At 43.6% G+C, this 23,663-nt stretch overlaps 2 protein-coding genes across 7 annotated transcripts in view; one reads left to right on the forward strand and one right to left on the reverse strand.

Annotated features, from left to right (window-relative positions):
* The window catches only part of uhmk1 (U2AF homology motif (UHM) kinase 1), a 142,656-nt gene extending 127,425 nt beyond the window's left edge, over nt 1-15,231 (forward strand). For both annotated transcript variants that reach the window (XM_078561758.1, XM_078561759.1), the window contains exon 9: nt 14,982-15,231. Coding sequence is in view for 1 of the 2 variants with exons in the window: in XM_078561759.1 (XP_078417885.1) it covers nt 14,982-15,019 (38 nt within the window). In the remaining variant the exon portion in view is untranslated. The remainder of the gene's footprint in view (nt 1-14,981) is intronic.
* nos1apa (nitric oxide synthase 1 (neuronal) adaptor protein a) overlaps nt 1-23,663 on the reverse strand; it is a 410,966-nt gene that overhangs the window by 31,914 nt on the left and 355,389 nt on the right. For 4 of the 5 annotated variants that reach the window (XM_078561751.1, XM_078561752.1, XM_078561753.1 and 1 more), the window contains 2 exons: nt 12,745-12,910; nt 9,445-9,594 (listed from right to left, as the gene is read on the reverse strand). In XM_078561751.1, coding sequence (XP_078417877.1) covers nt 9,445-9,594; nt 12,745-12,910 — 316 coding nt within the window. Of the gene's footprint in view, nt 1-8,924; nt 9,595-12,744; nt 12,911-23,663 lie in introns of those variants that run through there. The other variant, XM_078561755.1, reaches the window with a different exon arrangement.

Below are 23,663 nucleotides of genomic sequence, written 5' to 3' on the forward strand. Positions count from 1 at the left end.
GGAAGGAAAAGAGAGTCAGTGTGAATGGGCAAAAAGATCAGTACCAGCTCGAGTGGGGGTATTGGGAGGGGGAAAAGATTAGCATCTCAATTTGACATAGGAGACAGAGAAGGATACACGTTGAACTTAAGGGAGAGGGGGGAGGGTTGAAGGGAGAGTGAGTTGTGAAAGAGTGAGGAGATGAGAGTAGATAAATTCTGTAAACTGAGTACAGATAGGGATTTGGTGAGATCGTGTGGAAATGAGCTATTGCAGAGGAGGTGGGGGAGTTTCTCTGGTGGGCTGCGATGAGATCCCATTGGTGAGTTCCCTTAGAGGTCGGAAATGAGCTGTGTGGTGGGATGGGGGATCTGCCGGGGCAGATGGGAGGAGTTCTGCATTGGAGGGGTTTCTGTGGTGGCGGGGGTGGGCTGGGTTCTGTCAGGGATGTTCGCATGGGGGATGCAAGGGTTCGGCTGGTGAATGGGAGGGGGTTTCTGTGGGCATAAAGGAGCAGAATCCGTGGGGTGGATGGAAGTAGTTTCCGCTGGGGGTGGGGAGGGGGTTGCTGTGGGGGAGCAGGGAGATAGCAAGGGAAATGCTTCTCCTGTTCATCTGCTGTGACTCCAGTGGGAAAGGCGTGGAGCGATGGTGAAAACAGGTTTACCATGGCAGGATTTTGTTTCCAGAAAGGTTGTTGAAAGGATTTACATATTATCTGCATCGAGTATCTTGTCAAACATTTTAAAATTATTATTTATTTGCTCTCACACTTCTTTCATTGCATCATAGCCAAAGATTTTCTCTAACAACTGGCTTTGGGGGTGGGGGGACACACCCACTGTCAGTGGAAACATCTGTCCTGCATGGGCTACAAGTACAGTGACCAGGGTCAATACTGTGGTTTCAAACTATTCCCTAGGGGGATTTTCTTGTGGCAGCCGGAACCAAATTCTGCAGCGGCTGAATCACAGAATCTCACAGTGCAGAAGAGGCCCTTCGGCCCATCAAGTCTGCACCGACACGTGAGAAACACCTGACCTACCTACCTAATCCCATTTACCAGCACTTGGCCCATAGCCTTGAATGTTATGATGTGCCAAGTGCTCATCCAGGTACTTTTTAAAGGATGTGAGGCAACCCGCCTCCACCACCCTCCCAGGCAGCGCATTCCAGACCATCACCACCCTCTGGGTAAAAAAGTTATTCCTCATATTCCCCCCTAAACCTCCTGCCCCTCACCTTGAACTTATGCCCCCTCGTGACTGACCCTTCAACTAAGGGGAACAGCTGCTCCCTATCCACCCTGTCCATGCCCCTCATAATCTTGTACCCCTCGATCAGGTCGCCCTCAATCTTCTCTGCTCCAACAAAAACAACCCAAGTCTATCCAACCTCTCTTCATAACTTAAATGTTTCATCCCAGGTAACATCCTGGTGAATCTCCTCTGCACCCCCTCCAGTGCAATCACATCCTTCCTATAATGTGGCGACCAGAACTGCACACAGTACTCCAGCTGTGGCCTCACCAAGGTTCTATACAACTCCAACATGACCTCCCTACATTTGTAATCTATGCCTCAATTGATAAAGGCAAGTGTCCCATATGCCTTTTTCACCACCCCACTAACATGCCCCTCCACCTTCAGAGATCTATGGACACACACGCCAAGGTCCCTTTGTTTCTCAGAACTTCCTAATGTCATGCCGTTCATTGAATACATCCTTGTCAAATTACTCCTTCCAAAGTGTATCACCTCACACTTTTCAGGGTTAAATTCCATCTGCCACTTATCTGCTCATTTGACCATCCCGTCTATAACTAGCCCAAGACACTCAACGTCACTGTTAACCATCTGGCCAATCTTTGTGTCATCCACAAACTTACTAATCCTACCCCCCACATAGTCATCTATGTTGTTTATATAAATGACAAATAATAGGGGACCCAGCACAGATCTCTGTGGTACGCCACTGGACACTGGCTTCCAGTCACTAAAGCATCCTTCTGTCATCACCCTCTGCCTCCTACAACTAAGCCAATTTTGAATCCACCTTATCAAATTACCCTGTGTCCCATGTGCATTTGCCTTCTTTATAAGTTTCCCATGTGGGACCTTGTCAAAGGCTTTGCTGAAATCCATATGAACTACATCAACTGCACTACCCTCATCTACTCACCTGGTCACCTCCTCAAAAAATTCAGTCAAATTTGTTAGGCATGACCTCCCTCTGACAAAGCCATGCTGACTATCCCTGATCAAACATTACCTCTCCAAGTGGAGATAGATACTCTCCTTCAGAATTTTCTCCAATAGTTTCCCTACCACTGACATGAGACTCACTAAGTTCCCTGGCTTATCTCTACAACCCTTCTTAAATAGCGGAACCACATTAGCTGTTCTCCAGTCCTCTGGCATCTCCCCCGTGGCTAGAGAGGAATTAAAAATTTGGGTCAGAGCCCTTACAATCTCCTCCCTTGCCTCCCTCAGCAGTCTGGGACACCAATCAATTGTCCACTCTTAAGGCTGCCAACACCTCCAATACCTTGTCACTCCCTATATCAATTTACTCAAGAACCTCGCAGTCTCTCTCTCCGAGTTCTATACCTTCACTCTCGATCTCTTGGGTGAAGACAGACGTGAAGTAGTCGTTCAACACTCTACCGATGTCCTCTACCCATAGATTGCCCCCTTGGTCCCTTATGGGCCCTACTTTTTCCCTGGTTATCCTCTTCCCATTGATACACTTATAGAATATCTTGGGATTTTCCCTACTTTTACCAGCCAGAGCTTTCTCATATCCCCTCTTTGCTCTCCTAATTGCTTTTTTAAGCTCCACCCTGCACTTTCTGTATTCCACTAATGCCTCCGCTGATTTGCTTCCCTTGTACCTGCTAAAAGTCTCTCTTTTCCTTCTCATCGTAACCTAAATATCTCTGGTCATCCATGGTTCTCTGGGCTTGTTACTCCTTCCTATCACCCTAGAGGGAACAGGCTGAGCCTGTACCCTCCCCATTTCCTTTTTGAACACCTCCCACTGTTCCTCTGTAGATTTCCCCACAAGTTCCCAGTCTACCTTGGCCAGATCCTGCCTTATTTTACTAAAATCCACTCTCCCCAAGTCGATTTCTTTGACCGTAACAAACTTAGATGGGAGCAAGGAGCACAAATAAACAAGGGAGCGAGAAGTAATAGAGTCAGGACTGTATGGCAAAAAAAAAACATCAGGTGCAAAGTGAACTTAGGTTACACAGGCTTGGTTGGCCAAGGCAAGACAACACATGGCCCAAACAATCATTGAGAAAAATGTATAGACCAACAGTCCACCTCCTCCCCCAGAGCAGCTGATTGTCACTTCAATAGTTAAAAGGTCTTGTTGTCACCAGCCTGGGTGGAAGATACGACTGTGACCAGGATTTTCTGGTCCCACCAGCGGCAGGCATCATCGTGGGCAGGATCTGAAAATTTGGAGACCAGCCAAAAGTCAATTTATGTGAACATGTATTCCTGGCATCTGCTCTATAGTTGCCATTCCCCAATTGAACCTATGGTCCAGGTTCTTTTACCAAAACTTACCCTGATTTAGTGCTCTGTATTTAGCCTTGCTATACTGTTTACTGCCTAATATAGATTACTATATTGTTCGATATTGTGGATTCTGCAGTTTAAGACTGTGGATTCTGCAGTGTGAGATTGTGGATCCTGCAGTGTGAGACTGTGGATCCTACAATGTGAGATTGTGAATTCTGCAGTGTGAGATTGTGGATTTGAGAGTTTGAGATTGTGGATTCTGCAGTGAGAGATTGTGGATTCTGCAGTCTGAGATTGTGGATTCTGCAGATTGAGATTGTGGATTCTGCAGTGTGAGATTGTGGATTCTGCAGTGAGAGATTGTGGATTCTGCAGTGAGAGATTGTGGATTCTGCAGTTTGAGATTGTGGATTCTGCAGATTGAGATTGTGGATTCTGCAGATTGAGATTGTGGATTCTGCAGTGTGAGATTGTGGATTCTACAGTGTGAGATTGTAGATTCTGCAGTGTGAGATTGTGGATTCTGCAGAGTGAGATTGTGGATTCTGCAGAGTGAGATTGTGGATTCTGCAGATATTGTGGATTCTGCAATGTGAGATTAAAGATTCTGCAGTGTGAAATTATGGATCGCATGGTGTGAGATTATGGTTTCTGCAGTGTGAGATTGTGGATTGTGCAGAGTGAGATTGTGGATTCTGTAGAGTGAGAATGTGGATTCTGCAGCCTGAGATTGTAAATTCTGTAGAGTGAGAATGTGGATTCTGCAGTCTGAGATTGTGAATTCTGTAGAGTGAGAATGTGGATTCTGCAGTCTGAGATTGTAAATTCTGTAGAGTGAGAATGTGGATTCTGCAGTCTGAGATTGTAAATTCTGTAGAGTGAGAATGTGGATTCTGCAGTCTGAGATTGTGAATTCTGTAGAGTGAGAATGTGGATTCTGCAGTCTGAGATTGTGAATTCTGTAGAGTGAGATTGTGGATTCTGCAGTCTGAGATTGTGGATTCTGCAGTCTGAGCTTGTGAATTCTGTAGAGTGAGATTGTGGATTCTGCAGTCTGAGATTGTGAATTCTGTAGAGTGAGATTGTGGATTCTGCAGTCTGAGATTGTGAATTCTGCAGAGTGAGAATGTGGATTCTGCAGTCTGAGATTGTAAATTCTGTAGAGTGAGATTGTGGATTCTGCAGTCTGAGATTGGGAATTCTGTAGAGTGAGATTGTGGATTCTGCAGGCTGAGATTGTGGATTGTGCAGAGTGAGATTGTGGATTCTGCAGTCTGAGATTGTGAATTCTGCAGAGTGAGATTGTGGATTCTGAAGTCTGAGATTGTGAATTCTGTAGAGTGAGACTGTGGATTCTGCAGTCTGAGATTGTGAATTCTGTAGAGTGAGATTGTGGATTCTGCAGTCTGAGATTGTGAATTCTGTAGAGTGAGACTGTGGATTCTGCAGTCTGAGGTTGTGAATTCTGTAGAGTGAGATTGTGGATTCTGCAGTCTGAGATTGTGAATTCTGCAGAGTGAGATTGTGGATTCTGCAGTCTGAGATTGTGAATTCTGCAGAGTGAGATTGTGGATTCTGAAGTCTGAGATTGTGAATTCTGTAGAGTGAGATTATGGATTCTGAAAGCATATTCCACAGCAAATTGCTTTTTGAAGTGTAGTAACTGTTACACTATCATGTATACTATATACTATGGTAATCTATATTAGGCAGTAAACAGTATAGCAAGGCTAAATACAGGGCACTAAATCAGGGTAAGTTTTGGTAAAAGAACCTGGACCATAGGTTCAATTGGGGAATGGCAACTCTAGAGCAGATGCCAGGAATACATGTTCACATAAATTGACTCTTGGCTGGTCTCCAAATTTTCAGATCCTGCCCACGATGATGCCCGCCGCTCATGGGACCAGAAAATCCTGGTCACAGTCGTATTTTCCACCCAGGCTGGTGACAACAAGACCTTTTAACTATTGAAGTGACAGTCAGCTGCTCTGGGGGAGGAGGTGGACTGTTGGTCTATACATTTTTCTCGATGATTGTTTGGGCCATGTGTTGTCTTGCCTTGGCCAACCAAGCCTGTGTAACCTAAGTTCACTTTGCACCTGATGTTTTTTTTTTGCCATACAGTCCTGACCCTATTACTTCTCGCTCCCTTGTTTATTTGTGCTCCTTGTTCCCATCTAAGATATCTTTCATCTCCTCCCACTTGAGGAAGCTTTCCCCTCCTTGGATTTCTACCCTATCGCATCACTATACCTCCTCACTCCTTCTCCCCTGCTGCCATTGGTGGAACTAACTGACCCTAGTCTACGCTTGGTGGCTCCCTCGAGATTGTGGGTCTGGCTCATCACTTGCCAATATCAGTAACACCAACAGCCCCATTGTCTTCTTGTACTGACATTCTCCCCCTGCCTGCCCTGAGTGCCCCCTACATGCCCTAAGTGTCCTCCCTGGATGCCCTGAGCACCATCCTGATGAGTCTCCTTCAGCCCTTACTCACCCCGCCCACTATGGCCCACCGCCCTAGCTGCCACAACCCCCCAACCCACCCTGCAGCCCGAGTCTGCTGACAGATTATCACTGCTCTCCTTGCATTCCCCTTCAGAGTGTCTGATTACTCATGGAGAAGGCAGGTTTATCCACATCTTCATTGTGGTTGCTCATATTGACATCCTGGCTCATGGGTGTTGACCACTTGTCCCTTAAAACAAACTTTGGGTACCGTATGAATTTTCTTCTGCTGGTAGCCCATCCTCAAGTCCAAAAGTATCACAGCCAAAAGAGGAAAGTTTTCCAGACGCTTTCTTACTAGTTTATGTACAATTCATGAGGAAGAAACAATGGCCCCTAGAGGAATCACCTATTAAGTCAATATAACAATTGACTTTCAGAATAAAATATTTATTTCCCCTACCAGTTAGATATATTTATTACATTAGAGAGTATTTTGGGTTTCGAGTAATTTGAAGCATGACAGGGTAAGTACTGCAGCAGGCTTGGGAGGGAGATGTGACTTAAAATCAGTGGTACCTAAAGCTTTCCACCACAGGACTTTTCCTCACCTCATATCTGGGTTATTGTAGACTAATTAATAGTGCTTGATCCCTATGATGAGTCAACAGCTCCAATATCATTCCATCAAGCCATGATTAGGATGGTAGATGATCATCTAGGTAGACCTTAGTGTTTTGCTGTCTGGAAATTCCTATATTGCCATCCATTCATTCCCAATACTACAGGCAGTTAACACAACATATTCACTCCCCTGGCTGCCCAAACTGGATCTCAGCATTTAACGTGAGTGTCGCTTGATGCTCAGCAATAATATTCTACATGGGGGTGCAATAGGAGACCAAGATCAATCTTTGCTCGGATGCGCCACCATGTGGTCTGGAAGGGAGCTGAGAGCACACTGCAGACTGCAATTGGTGGACTCGTTAGTGAGCTCAAAACCACAACCTCCAGCTATAGCAGTTTGAAGAGAGCATCTCACCAAACTTGCACTGCTTCAATTTGTCTTCTCATTTTTGAAATGCATCATCATACTGGAATATTCAGCGCAGACTATAAATAAAATGGTCATAAAAATGCAATCAAGACTAGAATAATAGATAAGGTGATTAGGCAGTAATATGAAATCAAGGAGATTTATATAATGCCAGAAACCAAAAAGGTAGAGTTGGGAGTGATTTGCAAGCAGAAACTGACTCCTGATATTAAACTGTCACCCAGAAATCCCTTGCTGATATTGGTTCTAGCTAGAATTTATTTTCAGTTTTATGCGAGGTTTTATTTTGCTGCTGCAGATGCCATGCATTGATTTAATCCACATTAAAACAATCCCCAAAGCCCCCAGATGCTTGAAATATGAAACATCACTGGTAGCAGCAATGCTTGAACAAGATGATTAACCCTGGAGCAGCAGCCCATTCAAGGAATTTTGAACTCTCCGTGTCACCCCTTTCTAAAAAAAAAGATTTTATTTGAGATACAGTAATCATGAAAATCCTCTAATATTCCTCAATAAACTTTTGAAATGTTACAGTCATAAAATATCTAATCGCCATATTAAATATACACTTAAATAATCTGCCATATAAAACCAAGGCTGCTTGCCTCCTCTCCCTAGTCTGTTCCTTCCATAATTATTTCCGATTATCAACAGCCCTTATTTTATTTCACCCTTTATCTTGCATCTGCTTTGTTTTACACCATTTTGCTGATAGGCCAAAAACTAGTTCCAAAGTCTATATTATTTCACCCGGTTGAAGGGAGATTAATGAAGACTGTCCTCATCCTGTCAGTTGAATGACAAGTCAAAATTCTCATCCATTTTGAGCTGACATTGCTGACTCCCAAAGCACGCAAAGCATTCGGCAAACTAACTTCCCACTATCCATCTAGGAGACGGCCGTGTGATCAATGGGAGGTCATTAGTCCAACCAGTGACAGCTGAATACAAAGAATTTCATCCCAGTTTATTATAAACCAACATTTAACACTGTTTCAGATGATTTCCTCCCTCTTCCCCCATCCGACAATTGTGTGGAAGAGGACAGGATTCATCAATTCATTTATCAACACACTGACGTCCTCTTGTCGGGAAACTTCACTGCGCTGGTTACATGTGATGCTATCACAACACAGAATAAGCAATTCTTCTGGGTCTTCACCTGCCAAAAGCAATGATAATTCAAGCTCTCATTAAATCAATAGCTGATTTTTTGTAGGGAGGTCTGCTCCCACGAGTGGCGAATCTTGCTTTGCGGGAATCACATGGCAACTTTTTGATGACAGCACATGATAACGTTTGATGCTCGTAGTGTAGCCAAAACGAAAATAAAAAGATTTGCCAAATGCTTTTCTCAAAGACAGGGCCCAAAATGAATAAAGAATCTACCTAAAGCTAAAAGCAATGTAGTGAACCTGTTGCCTCGACATTTTGGAAGTATGCGGGACCTTTCTGTGCTGTAAAGTGCTTTTGAAAAAATACTTGTAATTTGATATGAGACAGATCTGGATTTATGGGTGCATCACCTTTGCAAGCTGTCAAATTCCCACCTGCATTGTTTTGGAAATAGTGCTTGTAGTAATTAGCTTTCAGAGAGATGTACAATCTAGAGCTACAAAAGCTTTCAAATCTCTGCCATTAGTGTTCAAGAGACCCTCAGGGTTATTCTCAAGGTGACTATGACAAGTGAACAAGCATCAGGCACAGGCTCTCCACTCTTCTCTGTTGCTAACCAACAAAATATACTATTGGCAACTAAAGTGCTGGTGTGGCCAGCAGATAGGATGCAATGTTGGCTTTTTCAGCGATTGTGACTTCAATACACAAGTGACCACTTTACTGACAATTCAAAGGTTTCAGTATAAAGAGGCAATACCTACATTGATCTGATTCACTAATTGTTTATAATTGTATCTGCAGCCTTCTTCAGGTATTTCTAAGCTTCTACCATTTCTCAAAGTTTAAAGAATATGATGATGCTTCAATTTCTTTTATTAAACTTAGGAAACTAGATATTTAACGAAGCAAAATACAGATTGATTTTAAACAGATTGCATTACCGTCACTTTAAATCAACAGCATTATGTCAGGACATGTGACAGCTCTGTCTGATTGACCACTGGAAAGTGCGTCATATTTAAATTTCTTTCATAGATAGAACCAGTGGCTTTTACACTGCAATTTCATCATCAAGACAATCCCCCATATCCTGTCTCTTGAGCACATTCATTAACCGAACTGACTCTTCATTCACCCAGCAGTCCCTTTCCTCACTCTCATCTGTATTAGACTCATATTCAGACGCTATTCCTGACTCTCGGAATTTGATCAGCTCCAGGCTTCCCATGAATTCTTCACGGGACCTCTTTTCATTGTGTAGGAAGTGGAAGCACTCCAGTTTTACTAGACAGTCATCCATACCTAGCGGACTTCCCAGAGGAAGAGGGAGGTCCGATCCGTCACATAGCGGCGGGAGGCAGATGTCCTCAGGTTTGGGCGTTGTGGGGTCGCACAGCACTGGTGGCACAGTCGATCGGTAGGTGATTTCCAACAAACTGTCCTGCGAGCCTGCTAGAAAAACAAGGAAAAGAGAGACTATGTCACGGCAGCTGCTCACAACAACCCTTTAGCTTGAAGTCTCGGTCCCCATGGCCAGCTTTTCAGTGAGGGTTGGAGGAGCAGTGAAAAATTTCATTCAGTTATAACTTTAATGGCCTTAATAGGCCTGTTAATTGTTGGCGGGCAATTAACAGGCCTATTAAGGCCATTAAAGTTATAACTGAATGAAATTTTTCACTGCCCGTCCAACCTTACGATTGGTGGGCCGGCGAAAAGGCCAAGAGGCCTTTGGATTTTTTAGGAAACCTCATCCACGGGCGGGATGAGGTTTCCAACAGCAATTAAAAATTAAATTAAAATTTTAAAATTTCATTTATAACATGTCCCTGCTCATGAGGGGACATGTTTTTAACATTGCTAAGTTTTTTATTTCTGATTTTTAAAAATCTTCACCTCAGGGAGCTTTCCTTGTGAGCGCATGCGTGAACTTCCGTGCTTACCCTCCTCCCGCCCCCACCCCGGCAGCGCGCGCTTCACGCTGGCTGCCCGTTCATTGGCCAGATAGCGGGAAATCGGTGTCAGGGCCCGACTGTGGGCAACCACTCCCGGGCCCGACGGACAAGGTAAATATCCAGCCTATGTTTGGATAAGTGTCTAAAAGAAGAGTTAGACCATCAGAATATCTTGAAAACTGTTACAAAGAAAGATTCTGATGAAAGATCATCAGCTTGAAAAGTTATCTGTTTCTCTCTCTATAGACCTGCTGAGCATCTCTAACATCTTCTGTTCTTTCCAAAGTATGATTAATTTCAATTTCTTTATCTTTTCCCCTATTTTTTGGAATATTTTATTATAAACAAAGTGTGCTGCCGACTTCATGAGATCAGATACCAGGACAGAACTTGTGAGACTTTGCTACTAATATATGCTAGGCACGAGTGCAGGATGCAGTACTGGGGCTCCAATATTGTTGCCTATCTCCAACCAACAATCGTATCTGGAAGGGTCTCAAAACCAATGCTCAACCAAGTCCAACATAAGGATGAAATAGGTTGAACAGTTGCAGAAATGTCACTTTTTCATTCATTCTGGGGATATGGGCATTGCAGGCAAGGATGGTATTTATTGCCCATCCCTATTTGCTTTTCAGAACATGGTGGTCAGTCTTTATCTTGAACTGCTACAGTCTCTGTAGTGAAAGTGCTCCCACGGCGCTTTTGGGTAACCAGTTCCAGGACTTTGACCCAGAGACACTGAAGGGATCCAAAGGTGCCTCAGTAACAAGATCAGTTCAATTGTACCTGGCCTTAGTTCTGTTCCATGATACTGGGGATCAAAACTACACAAATCTACTGCTTGATGCTATCTTAGCACAACTTTTCCAACAGAAAATCATCACACAACAGTAGATAGAGATAGCAAGACAAATGGAAGCAGTCAAAGTGAATTCTATCTGCATACAAAGGGTTTTTTTTTAAAAGAGAGATATTAATCGGTAGACATTCTCTAAAGCTTCACAGGTCCCATAAAAAAACAGTTCAGTCCTTAATGATTGCCATTAACAAGAATGCAGGTACAGCAAGTGGTTAGGAAGGCAAATGGAATTTTAACATTTATAGGAAGGGGGATGGAATATAAAAGTAGGGAAATTTTACTGCAGCTGTATAGGGCCTTGGTGAGACCACATCTGGAGTACTGTGTACAGTTTTGGTCTCCTTATTTGAAAAAAGATAAAACTGCCTTAGAAGCAGTTCAGGGAAGATTCACTTGACTCATTCCTGGGATGAGGGGCTTATCATATGAAGAAAGGTTGAACAAGTTGGGCCTATACCCATTGGGGTTTAGAAGAATGAGAGGTGATCTTATTGAAACATATAAGGTCTTGAGGGGACTTGATAGGTTGGATACCCAGGGGATGTTTCCTCTTCTGGGGGAGACTAAAACTAGGGGGCATAGTTTAAAAATATGAGGTCTACGTTTTAAGACAGCGATAAGGAGAATTTTTTTTTCTCTCAGGGGGTCATTAATCTGTGTAATTCTCTTCCCCAGAAAGTAGTGAAGACTGGGTCACTGAATTTATTCAAAGCTGAGTTACATAGATTTTTAATAGAGAAGTGAATCAAGGGGCATTGGCAGGGTTGGGGTGGGGGTGACAGAAAGGAAAGTGGAGCCAAATCCACAACCAGATCAGTCATGATCATATTGAATGGTGGAGCAGGCTCAAAGGGCTGAATAGCCCATTTCTGCTCCTATGTTCCTCTACATTCTCAGATATTAGAATATGGGGAAGCTGTAAGGTAACATATTGTATAAGGTGAAATAGAACTGTACATTGATAATCAGACCTTAATAAATATAAAATTAATGCAATTCCATCACAATAAATGTATTCCTTTACAAAGGACAAGGAGTATTTCCCTTGGCATTCTTTGAGGACGATGGCAGTAATCCTGCAGAATAATGAAAACCCACAACACAATTACAGGTGCAGTGTCTCAAAACCTGCAGCTTCAGGGCAGGGGTCGTGCTGGATTTCGGACCTTGCCAGATTTTGGGTTGTGCGGTTTGGGCTGTGGGCAATTCGGGCCAAGCCGGGTTGGGTGGGGTCAAGGGTCGCTCAGAGAGAGAGAGGGAACAGATCAGTGCAGAAAGCGTCAAGGGGATAATGTGCCACACCGTGCCAATTATGCAACGTCTGGCTGAGCTGCCCAGTTCTTCTTTTATTTTACTCAATTAATATTGATGCATGGCACATTCTAAAAAGGTCGGGTTTTCAGACAACTCTGGTTTTTGGACAGGCCGGATTTGGGACACTGTACCTATGCAGGCTTTAAAAATGTAAGTATTTCTCCAAGCTCAAAAATGTTTATGATCCCATGGATTCTCACAGCATTACAAATGTGCAACGCAATTGATGTGCATGTGTGGCTGAAAACATTGCGATGCTTCAGAGGACTAAGTGCTCAAAGGATCAATTATAAACTTGTGTTCTGCTAAATAAACAGAACTTGCACGAGTTCTTGGCACCAGACACTCCTGAAGAGCTGCAGTTTGAGGCTTAATCATTTTCTTATGTCAATCAGCTGCTAATAACACTGCACCAGCTGCTGGAGCTGGGATGTTTATTGTGGACTGGGTAAAAAGTTACTGGTATTTCCTTACTTGAACTGTAGCCAGATAGTTTGAGCTCCAACTCCTGCACTTGCTTCACGAGCAGTGATATGTGTTTGAGTAGATCCTTGTTCTGGAGCAGTAGCTGATGGACACGAGCCTGGGCTTCGATCCGAGCAGCTGCCTCTGCCGCCAACTGCTCCTTCAGTAAATGGACCTGTCCCAGCACAAAAAGGACACAATTAGGCTGGACATTTCAGATCAATTGTAGTTGGAGTAGTTATCCTAACAATAAGCGCCGCAAAGTCTGCAGGTTACAATTGTTCACTGCCAACAGCAACTTACTTAAATCTAGAATTTGCATTTTTCACTCACATTTAACTGATCTGAGTTAATACAACATTCAAATCTCAACCTGAGATGATATTTAGAAGGAGCTACTTTATATCTAGGATTGCCAACTCTGGTATGATCACGTGACATTCTGACTTCAATACATCTGACCATGTGACCTCTGCAAATGTTATTGCACATCAAGGGGATATATAAAGGGATTTTGATACGACCCCCTGAAAGTGCCATAATAGGGGCCTGCCCCTCACCTTCAGGAATGCTTCAATCAATCTAGCTGACAGAAACGCACTGGATCTATGACATTCTATTCGGTAATAATAACTCTTTACTAAGAGTCTGATTATTAAGCAACATTGGTTTGTGATTTCCAAAGCTTTGAATCATTACATTCAGTTCTCATGCCCAATCCTTTCCATATCATTTGCTGATTTCTTTTCCTGTCCAATATCCCCTTTTCGCCTTTACCACCTCCTTGGCTGCGTACCTCCTGCAGCTCCCTGTGATTTCACCTCTCCCTATGGGGCAGGAGCAATGCTCTCACTTAGCATCTTCTTTTTGTTTGTTCTCATGATGTGGGCAATGATAAAATGCCTGCTTTTTTTGCCCGTTCCTAGTTGTTCAACCCCTGAATGGTCCTAACGCTCCCTCAATGGGTGTGTATATATTCCAGGTTCGGGATGGCTTGTGTCTTGGAGGTGGTGGTGTTTCCACAACTTGCACTATTCCATCCCGATTTAGGTCAGTGCTACATGAAAGATGCCACAGCATTATTTCAAAGAAAGGCAGGGGAGTTTCCCCCACTGTCCTGGCTAATAACTATCACTCAATGTACATCATTAAAATATAGGCTATCTGGTCATTATCTCATTGCACTTTGTGAGAGCTTGGTATGTGCAAACTTGCTGCTGCTTTTCTTATTCTGCAACAGTGGATTAGCTTCCAAAACACTATATTGTAAGCAATTTGGGATGTCCTGAGGCACAATATAAATGTGAACTTCCTCTTTCCTTTCTTGCTTTACTATTTAAAAAATTGTCCAGAAGCTCGATGACAGAGTACGATCAGTCAGGCCTTCTGCACCAAACCAATATCCATTGAGCCCTAATATATATATAAAAACAAAAAAACTGCGGATGCTGGAAATCCAAAACAAAAAATAAAAAATACCTGGAAAAACTCAGCAGGTCTGGCAGCATCGGCGGAGAAGAGCACAGTTGACGTTTCGAGTCCTCATGACCCTTCAACAGAACTCTGTTCTGTTGAAGGGTCATGAGGACTCGAAACGTCAACTGTACTCTTCTCCTTTGAGCCCTGCTCAAGAGGGTAGGTGTGCAGATTGGATTCAGCAGTGATATCTCTCGAGGTTCACCCATGAAGATTGAGTGTGTGGGTGGCTAACATGCAAATGCATCCCAGTAGGAGTGAACACCCTCAGGAGAGGAGGGGAGAAAAAGGGGCACAGTTGGGAAAGAAAAGAGTTAAACACTCCTCCCTCCATGTATCATAGCCTTGCTGCCTATTTCTTTATATATCTATATCGGAACTGATTACATTCCTTTAACCTTTCATCATAGCTCATTAATTTAAAATGCCAACGCTAATATATTTGCCTCAAACAGTAGATTTTTGCTGCTGGACGGTTCACTAATCAAATATAGCAATTATCCTACAGCAAACATGATAATTAACTACTTGTTCAGTCAATTAATAACTAATCCTTTTAATATATCCATGCAGCTTTCTACTAATGCTAAGAATATTAGAGTCTATTGCGTGCCACATGTTCACAGTAGTTTCACACAGAAGTTATTCGAGCTACTAAACAGTGAGGGATGGGTGGGGGTGGGGGTGCATGCTAGAGGGTGTTAATACCTTGTGTATTAGTCTGTCATGTGTCTGGTGACAGTAGTGACCATGTGTTTTTTCCCCTCTAGCTCAGAACCTTACACTTGGCCGAATTCCCAGCCACTGAACAGGGATCCTTGCAGAATATACTCAACCATGTTCACAGCTCCCGTGACTTTTGCTCTGAGCACTAAGAACATATGGAATACAACAAATAGGCGAACTTATTCAGTAGCAGCAAACATTTTATCTTTTGCTTTCTTTGGCAGATTCTGGAGAAAACACTCAAATTAAATGCATGTGCTTGTGGTTCCAAGGTCAATAAAACTCTCCATTACAGCAACACTGCCATGCTACGGCCACAGATATCACTGGCATGTGCAGCAATGAATTCTCTTTGAACTATCCATGCAAACTGCACTATAGTAGGCTAGAAGATACCATTTCCAATTTGCCATCATTAACGCCCATTGACTCATTATAGTGTGACAAGAGTTACTTTCTAATTAGTGAAAATATTGAAAAGGGGGTGGCGCCTGTACTATTCTACGGCCAGGATTTTAAATATTGAAAAGGGGGTGGCGTCTGTATTATTCTATGGCCAGGATTTTAAATATTGAAAAGGGGGTGGCGTCTGTATTATTCTATGGCCAGGATTTTAAATATTGAAAAGGGGTGGCGTCTGTATTATTCTATGGCCAGGATTTTTCGCTTGGCATGCGAGCGTGCATCTGACACGTTCAAGCGTAAAATGATGCGCGATGACATTGGGTGAGCGTCCCAATGTCATTGCGCACTCGTGCGATATTTCAGTCCGTGGGCGCACGCGGGTAGTTGGCAGCGTGCCCGTCAACAATTAAGGCCCTTAATTAATTGAGTACAATTTTTCGCTGCTTGTCCAACCGTTCAGTTGGCGGGTGGGCGAAAAAGCCAAGCAGCCTTTGCATGGTTTGGCGAAACCTCATCCAGCGAATGAGGTTTCAACCAGTGACTAAAAAAACACTTTTTGCACTCCTATTTAACATGTCCCTGCTCATGGGACAGAGACACATGAGGGGACATGTTTTCATTATTATTATTTCTTTGTTTTGAGTGCCGAAAATCTTCAACTTCCTGAGGCAGCTCTGTGCCTCAGGGGGCTTTTACTGTATGCACCCGTGCGCATGCGTGAACTTCAGTGCTCGCGCTCCTCCCGCCCTCACCCTGGCAGCGCTGAGGGCCCAGTCGTGGGCTTCCTGACCACTCCCGGGTCTGCATGGCACGCCTGCCCCAGGAGGGCAAATTCTGCCCTATAAGCTTTTAAACTTGGCTTCCCAGGCAGAGTCGCCTGTGGGTTCATCAGATTTCACTCCATTTGTTGAATTAATAGCACATTATTTCTGTGTACCGGTAAAAAAAGCATTTTGTGCAATGATAGCACTGTTATCCTTTGGGGTTCAGACTGTTTGTTACAGGGAGGGTCAATAAATACTGTGACAGAAAGTACATAAAAATGTTTTAAAACCACAGCTGAATGGGGCATTAACCAGTTGGATGATTATGAGGTAAATGATTGTTGCCTCCCAGCATTTATTTGCAGATGTGGCTTTACCAGTCATGTACACAGAAGTCCCAAACCAACGTGGGACTGCACACAAGTCTGACTCACCTCCTGGCTATAATTATTCAAAATGCAATACCTAGGTATGGAGGCATAACTTGGCTTTAAGGAGATGATAATCAAAGATTTTTACACAAACTGTCGTAAACAAGGCATTAATTTAGCTATTCCATTATGTGTAGAGGTGGATGATATGCCAAAGGTTTGAGTCAATGAACAGTTTTGCATTCTTTCAAGAATCAAGCCTTTATTTCCTGAAGAGGCAGCAGCGACAGATTGCGGTCACTGGAGATGACGATTTGGATGACCCTAATACAGGTTGTGCTGGCAATGTTCGCCAAGTCCATCAAAGCCACAAGCCAGGCACTATATAGGAAGCTATATAGGAAACAGAGTCCACACCTTGGCGCACTGCAACTTTGACTGACACCATTCTAATGGCTGAATTTTCAAGAACATGTTTTCTTTTCCCTGGTTCCTATTAAATTGAGGGTAGATAGCACTGAGGAATCAATCCTTTACTTTTTTACTTGAAAAGCACACTTACACTGGCAAATTTTACATAAGAACTGACTTTCAAAGCTCACTTTGGTTTACCCACTGGCAAAGAGCCAAGCACTCCTTTAATATTTACATTTTTGGCCTAATCAGAATGAGGGATGTTAGCTTTGGGGAATGGACTAGTTAACATTTCAACTAGCCAATGTCAGCTTCAAGCTTCAGGTCAGGATGGCACAAAATGACACCAAGTTAAAGCTCAACAAATGTACCTGTAGAGCAGCTGGGCCATATTTATCAGGAAATCTCCAAGGCTCTACTCTGTTGTCACATTATGCCTTAACCTCAACCTCAGAACAGATTAGTGTATGTATTTTCCATGTTCCATTCTACTGGCCTCTACAAATGTGACACCAATTAGTGCCACATTGCCAGCAGATGTATGCCATGGATCTTACAGGCTAAGAACAGAACTCAATTCAACAGCAAAAGATATGTCAATATATTAAGAGAAAGAGAATGGTCAAGGGGAATGCATGTCAAAGATGGATGCAGTGACAATACAATAGACAATAAGAAAATGTCTCACATGTTAAGTGGAAAATACTTTGCATCTATTTTCACAGGGAACCAAGACAGTAAAATGCTAGTTGTAAAAGGAAACCAAAAAATTAGTCAAGAGTGAGATTTAAATGGATTAAATATAAGCAAAATAGTAATTGAGAAAATAATGGGACGTGAGATAGGAAGATTCCAGGACCTCATGGTTTCCACTCCTGTGTATTAAACAAACAGGTCGAGAAATTGCAAATGCAAGAGTCATAATTTTCCAAAGTTCTCTAGCTTCATGAATTGGGCCTTAGGATTGGATAATTGCAAATACCTCTCCATTATTTAAAAAGGGGGAAATGAGGTACCTATGGATCTGAAGTTCAACATTGGTTCTGGGGAAGTTATAGGAACCCATCATCAGAGATAGAATGACTGAGCACTTGGATAAGTATCAGCTGGTCAAACAGAGTCTTCATGAATTTGTGAATCTGACTGACCTAGGTGAATATTTTGAGATCGCTTGACGTGGTGGATAGGAGAGTACCAACGGATGTTGTCATATAGACCCAGAAGGCATGCCATAAGATTTACACAGACTATAGCAAAAATGAGAGCAAATGGAGCTTAAAGGAACCTTGTAAAATGGATAATTGATTGAGGGGTAGGAGAAAAAGAATAGGGATGAAGGGTTTGTTCTTTATGCGGAATGTGACAAGTGGTGTTCCCCAAACATTTGCACTACAGCACATCGCCTGTTGTCTATTACTTAGAAGTGCCAAACGCAAGGCATTTTTATTATTTGAAATCATCTACATCTCATTGATTAGGACCAGGACTGCTATAGCCTAAACTCACTGACTTTTCACCCTTCAGTATAGCCAACAGGGGAAAGAAAATCTTTGCTATCAGCTTTCCAAGCCTGCTTCAGAGCACAGTGCCAAACAACTGTCCTTTAGGAACAATCCTTTCATCGTCTCAGTCACACATTGAAGTATAAATCACATCATGTAAGTGACAACAACAGAATGCAGTAAAATACCAAGCAGTATTATGGAACATTTTTCACACCGTATGAATTTTACATACCAGCAGTCAGTACCTTGTACTGTTAGAATGAATTGTGTTTCTCGACTTTATCCTCTACTTGGGTTCACTGAGCCACTAAGGAGAGGGACCGGATAGCTGCCAATGCCTGTGAGATCATCAGTGCCCATGGCACCAGAATGCCCAGTGGCATGGGATCAGGAAGAATAAGCCCTTTCAGAAGCAGCAAGAAAATCATGAGATATACTTAAATAAAAAGCTAGCAATACAAAACATTCAACATGTGGAAAGCAATTGATGTAAATGCGTTGTTTCTCATAGCAGTGCTTTTCTATGTTAACAGTGCTTGTTGCCTTTAACCTAATTTATGCATCATAATGAGCGGCATGTCAGAATATATCACTGCAAGGCTGGAGGAATAAACAGCAACAATACAGCAAGGAGACATCTAATCACCATTTTGGCAACACTTTGAACAGGAAAAAGCTTTTATCATTTTAAGAAATAGTACAAAAAAATCCAAATATTTTATCCTTCACAATCGACAGAAAGTAAAAAATAAGATCTGTCTGCTGACTAAAATTTTAATTTTGTTCTTTCCCTTTTTAATTTGTCACACACCAAGTTTGAATGAAGGTTGCTGAAGTTTGCCTCAGGAAGGCTTGGACTGCGAAGCCAATACTTTGAATTGCACAAGATATCAGCATTTCACCCTAATCAACTATTTACCACCCTAATCCACATTTAATTCCTTAGCAGAAGGCTCAAACTAAAATTTCAGGCTGATCAACCAGGACCAATTGTTTGTGGCACTGTGGTTTTTGAACGAATGAATCCAGTCTAAATAGGGATGGCAGCTGAAAGTCTGTGGCCTGATTTTTTAGGATGGTGGAGACTCACTATCCGAAGAGTCGGCAGAGAACACATTCCCACCAACTCCGGCTGCCCCACAGCTGTTTTACACTCAAATGAGCATTGATTGGCAGCAGGCAGGACTTCCGTCATCACTCAGGAGGAATTCCTGCCTTGGGGAGCTGCTGGCCAATCAGATTGGCCGGCAGCTGTCCAGTTGCTGCAGCAACAGCACTGCAGTGGTTGGAAGAGGAACTGCACGGAGCTGCCCAAGATGAAGGCCGGAATTTTCCGGCTCCGTTGGCGTCAGGCGTCATGGCGGGTGGGGGTGACGGGAAAATTTGACGGAGCAGCCAAAGCTCTGTTGACTTTGGGCAGGAATTTCCAATCCCATGGTGGGATGGACCGGAAAATCCTGGTCCATTTGTGGGAAGCGAATTCCTGATTTCTACTACACTTTGGGCAGGATATTCCCGTCGGCGAGCGGGGGGTGGGGCCCGCTTGCCGACGCGTAAAATGACGTGTGGGGGGAACTCCCGATGTCACCGCGCCCCATTTAAATTTTCAGGAAGGCGGGGGCGCAGCAAAAATCAGCTGTGCGCCCACCGACCTGTCAATGGCCAATTGAGGCCATTGACAGAGTCATTAAACTAATTAATGGACCTGCCTGTCCAACCTTAAGGTCAGTGGGCAGGCCGGGAGCCCCGGTGGGAATTAGAAAAAGCATCCATGGGCGGGCTGAAGTTTCATGTAGGCTTTAAAAAATTTAATTAAAGTTTTAAAAAAAATTATGGACATGTCCCAACTCATGTGACAGTGTCACACGAGGGGACATGTCAGGGAATTTTTTTTTTCTATTTTTAATATTTTTGACATTAGAGGCGATCTCCCTGAGGCAGCACTTAGCCTCAGGGAGATGAGTCGCTCTGTCATGCACATGCGCGAGAGACCGCACTCTCGGGTTTAGGGATTTCCCCCCCGCCCGCACTTCAACTTCGCCCCCGACAGGGGGAAAATCCTGCCCTATGTGTTTCCTGATTTCTCTCCTAAAGGGCCGGGCTCTAACTTAAAGATTATTTTTATTCACCTATCACACCAGGGGAAATAGTTTCTGTTTCTACCCCATTGAATCCTTTTCACAATTTTAACCACCTTGATCAGATGACCTCGAAAACAATCAGGGTTTTCTCACTTAATTCCTAGCACAGTTAACAGGAGATTACAATCTTCCTAGTACAGCTCTTGTGTAATTACAACCTTTCCGCCTAACAGTTCACCGTGTGGACATATCCATTGTTCTCCAAGAGATCAATTACTGCCAAATTGGCAGGAGTGTTATGCCCGAGATCCCTGCAGCCTAGGAATTGCACCCATTTCAAATAGGAACTGGACAGCCAACAGACAGGGATGTTCATTCCATTAAATGGTACTAAATGTAAGGCACTACTTACAATATAAAGATAAAAGCAAAATACTGCAGATGCTGGAAATCTGAAACAGAAACAGAAAATACTGGAAAAACTCAGCAGGTCTAACAGCATCTGTAGAGAGCAAAAGAGTTAACGTTTCGAGTCCGTATGACATGTCTTCAGAGCTAAAGAGAGGTAAAATTGTGATTAAATTTATAGGCCTGAATCTTCGGTTCGGTGAGCGGGGCGACGCGTAAAATGACGCGCGGTGACCTCAGGCGTGCATCCCGGTGTCACCGCAGGTCATTCAGATCTTCAGATCGGCGGGTGCGCACCGGAGTCAGCTGTGCGCCCGCCGAACTATCAAAGACCCGTTAAGGCCATTTAAGTGCCAATTAAAATAATTAACTTAGCTGCCCGTCCAACCTTAAGGTTGACGGCAGGTGGAGAGCCCAGGCGGCCTTCGCATTTATCATGAAACCTCATCCGCAGGTGGGCGGGATGAGGTTTCATGAAGATTTTTAAACGTTAATAAAACTTTTCAATAAAATTCAGAGGCATGTCCAGCTCATGTAACAGTGTCACATGAGGGGACATGTCCGAATAATTCAAAATCTTTTACTGACATTTCGATATTGAAATATCAATAGGCAGCTCCATGCCTCAGGGAGATTTTTGTGCTCTTTCGCAGGCATGTGCGAAAGAGCGCAGACCCCAACTCAGCCTCCTCCCCCCCACCGCCGCCCACACAGGGAGCGCTCAGTCCTTCTGGATGTGCCCACCCACGTAAAATGGCGGCGTGCAGCCAATCACGGGCGATGATCGGCTGTGCGTCCGCCAGTGCCCGTGCCCGCTCAGCCATCCCAAAGGGAGAGAAAATTCTCCCCGTGCTGCTTGAGGGGGGTGGGGCAGGTGGAGCTGGATAGAAGGCCAGTGATAGGTGGGGACAAAGGAGAGGTTGACAAAGATGTCATGAACTAAAGGACAAAGGGGTGTTAATGGTAGTGGCACTGGCTTATGGGGGTGGGGTGGGGGGAGGGAATGGTGGTGGGGAAAAAAGATTGAAAATAGGATTAAAGGTGGTGATAAAACAATGAATAAAAATGAAAATGAATAAAAATAAAAGGGGATAAATAAAAATTAATATTGAAAAAAGAGGATAAAAAAGGGGTGAGGATGGAGGAGAGAGTTCATGGTCGGAAGCTGAAGTTTTGTCTTGTTGCAACGGTTCTGAGACACAACATGGACTAATGTCAAATCTTGCTTGATAATTCTCCTGTCGGATATTTTATTCCACTAAAGGTATTATATAAATGAAAGTCACTGCTACTTCTAGTTTATTTGTGTGTTTTATATAGTTCTGACTTTAGCACAATAGGACACTGAAAGGTTTAGTGCCACAGATTTCTGACCCAGTCAATAACAGATTCATTGCTAGGAAACTAAGAGCTGCTATAAAGGTACCACAAACCTGTTAAAGGCTGACCTGCAAAAAACATTTCAGCTTCCCCTCCCTGGCTATCATTTCAATATTCCTGGATGATTCTTTCTCATGGGAAGCTCTTTGACTAACTACATTTGTTGAGTACGTCGTCATGGATACAGCTCATACCAGCAGCACACCAAGCAAGCAACACAGTTTCCAGACATGCTTTTGAAAGAAACATTTGTGAACGTGCGTATTGAGTGCAGTGCAAATCTGCTAAGCACAGGGTGAGAGATAAGACTAATACATGATGGCCCACCCAGGGCATTGTCATAGCACAAACTGAGAAACACATTCAGAACTCCCATTCTGAAATAAAAGCAAAGAACTGCGGATGCTGGAAATCCAAAACAAAAACACGAACAGAAATACCTGGAAAAACTCAGCAGGTCTGGCAGCAGCTGCGGAGAAGAGCACAGTTGACGTTTCGAGTCCTCATGACCCTTCAACAGAACTAAGTAAAAATAGGAAAGGGGTGAAATAGGAAAGGGGGGGGTGTTGGGACAAGAAGCCAGTAATAGGTGGAGATAACCAAAAGATGTCACAAACAAAAGGGCAAAGAGATGTTGAAGGTGGTGATATTATCTAAAGGAATGTGCTAATTAAGGGTAGAAAGCAGGACAAGCAAGGTACAGATAGCCCTAGTGGGGGTGGGGTGAAGTGATGGAATACTAAAAGGGCTAAAAGGTAGAGATAAAACAATGGGTGGAAATACATTTAAAATTAATGGAAACAGGTGGGAAAAGAAAAATCTATATAAATTATTGGAAAAAACAAAAGGGAGGGGGAAGAAACGGAAAGGGGGTGGGGATGGAGGAGAGAGTTCATGATCTAAAATTGTTGAACTTAATATTCAGTTCGGAAAGCTGTAAAGTGCCTAGTCGGAAGATGAGGTGCTGTTCCTCTAGTTTGCGTTGAGCTTCACTGGAACAATGCAGCAAGCCAACAACAGACATGTGGGCAAGAGAGCAGGGTAGAGTGTTGAAATGGCAAGCGACAGGGAGGTCTGGGTAATTCTTGCGGACAGACCGAAGGTGTTCTGCAAAGCGGTCGCCCAGTCTGCGTTTGGTCTCTCCAATGTAGAGGAAACCGCATTGGGAGCAACGAATGCAGTAGATTAAGTTGAGGGAAGTGCAAGTGAAATGCTGCTTCACTTGAAAGGAGTGTTTGGGCCCTTGGACGGTGAGGAGAGGGGAAGTGAAGGGGCAGGTGTTGCATCTTCTGCGGTTGCATGGGAAGGTACCGTGGGAGGGGGTTGAGGAGTAAGGGGTGATGGAGGAGTGGACCAGGGTGTCACGGAGGGAACGATCCCTATGGAATGCCGCCGGGG

This window comes from Cetorhinus maximus, chromosome 17, assembly GCF_964194155.1.
Source record: "Cetorhinus maximus chromosome 17, sCetMax3.hap1.1, whole genome shotgun sequence".
Taxonomy (NCBI): domain Eukaryota; kingdom Metazoa; phylum Chordata; class Chondrichthyes; order Lamniformes; family Cetorhinidae; genus Cetorhinus; species Cetorhinus maximus.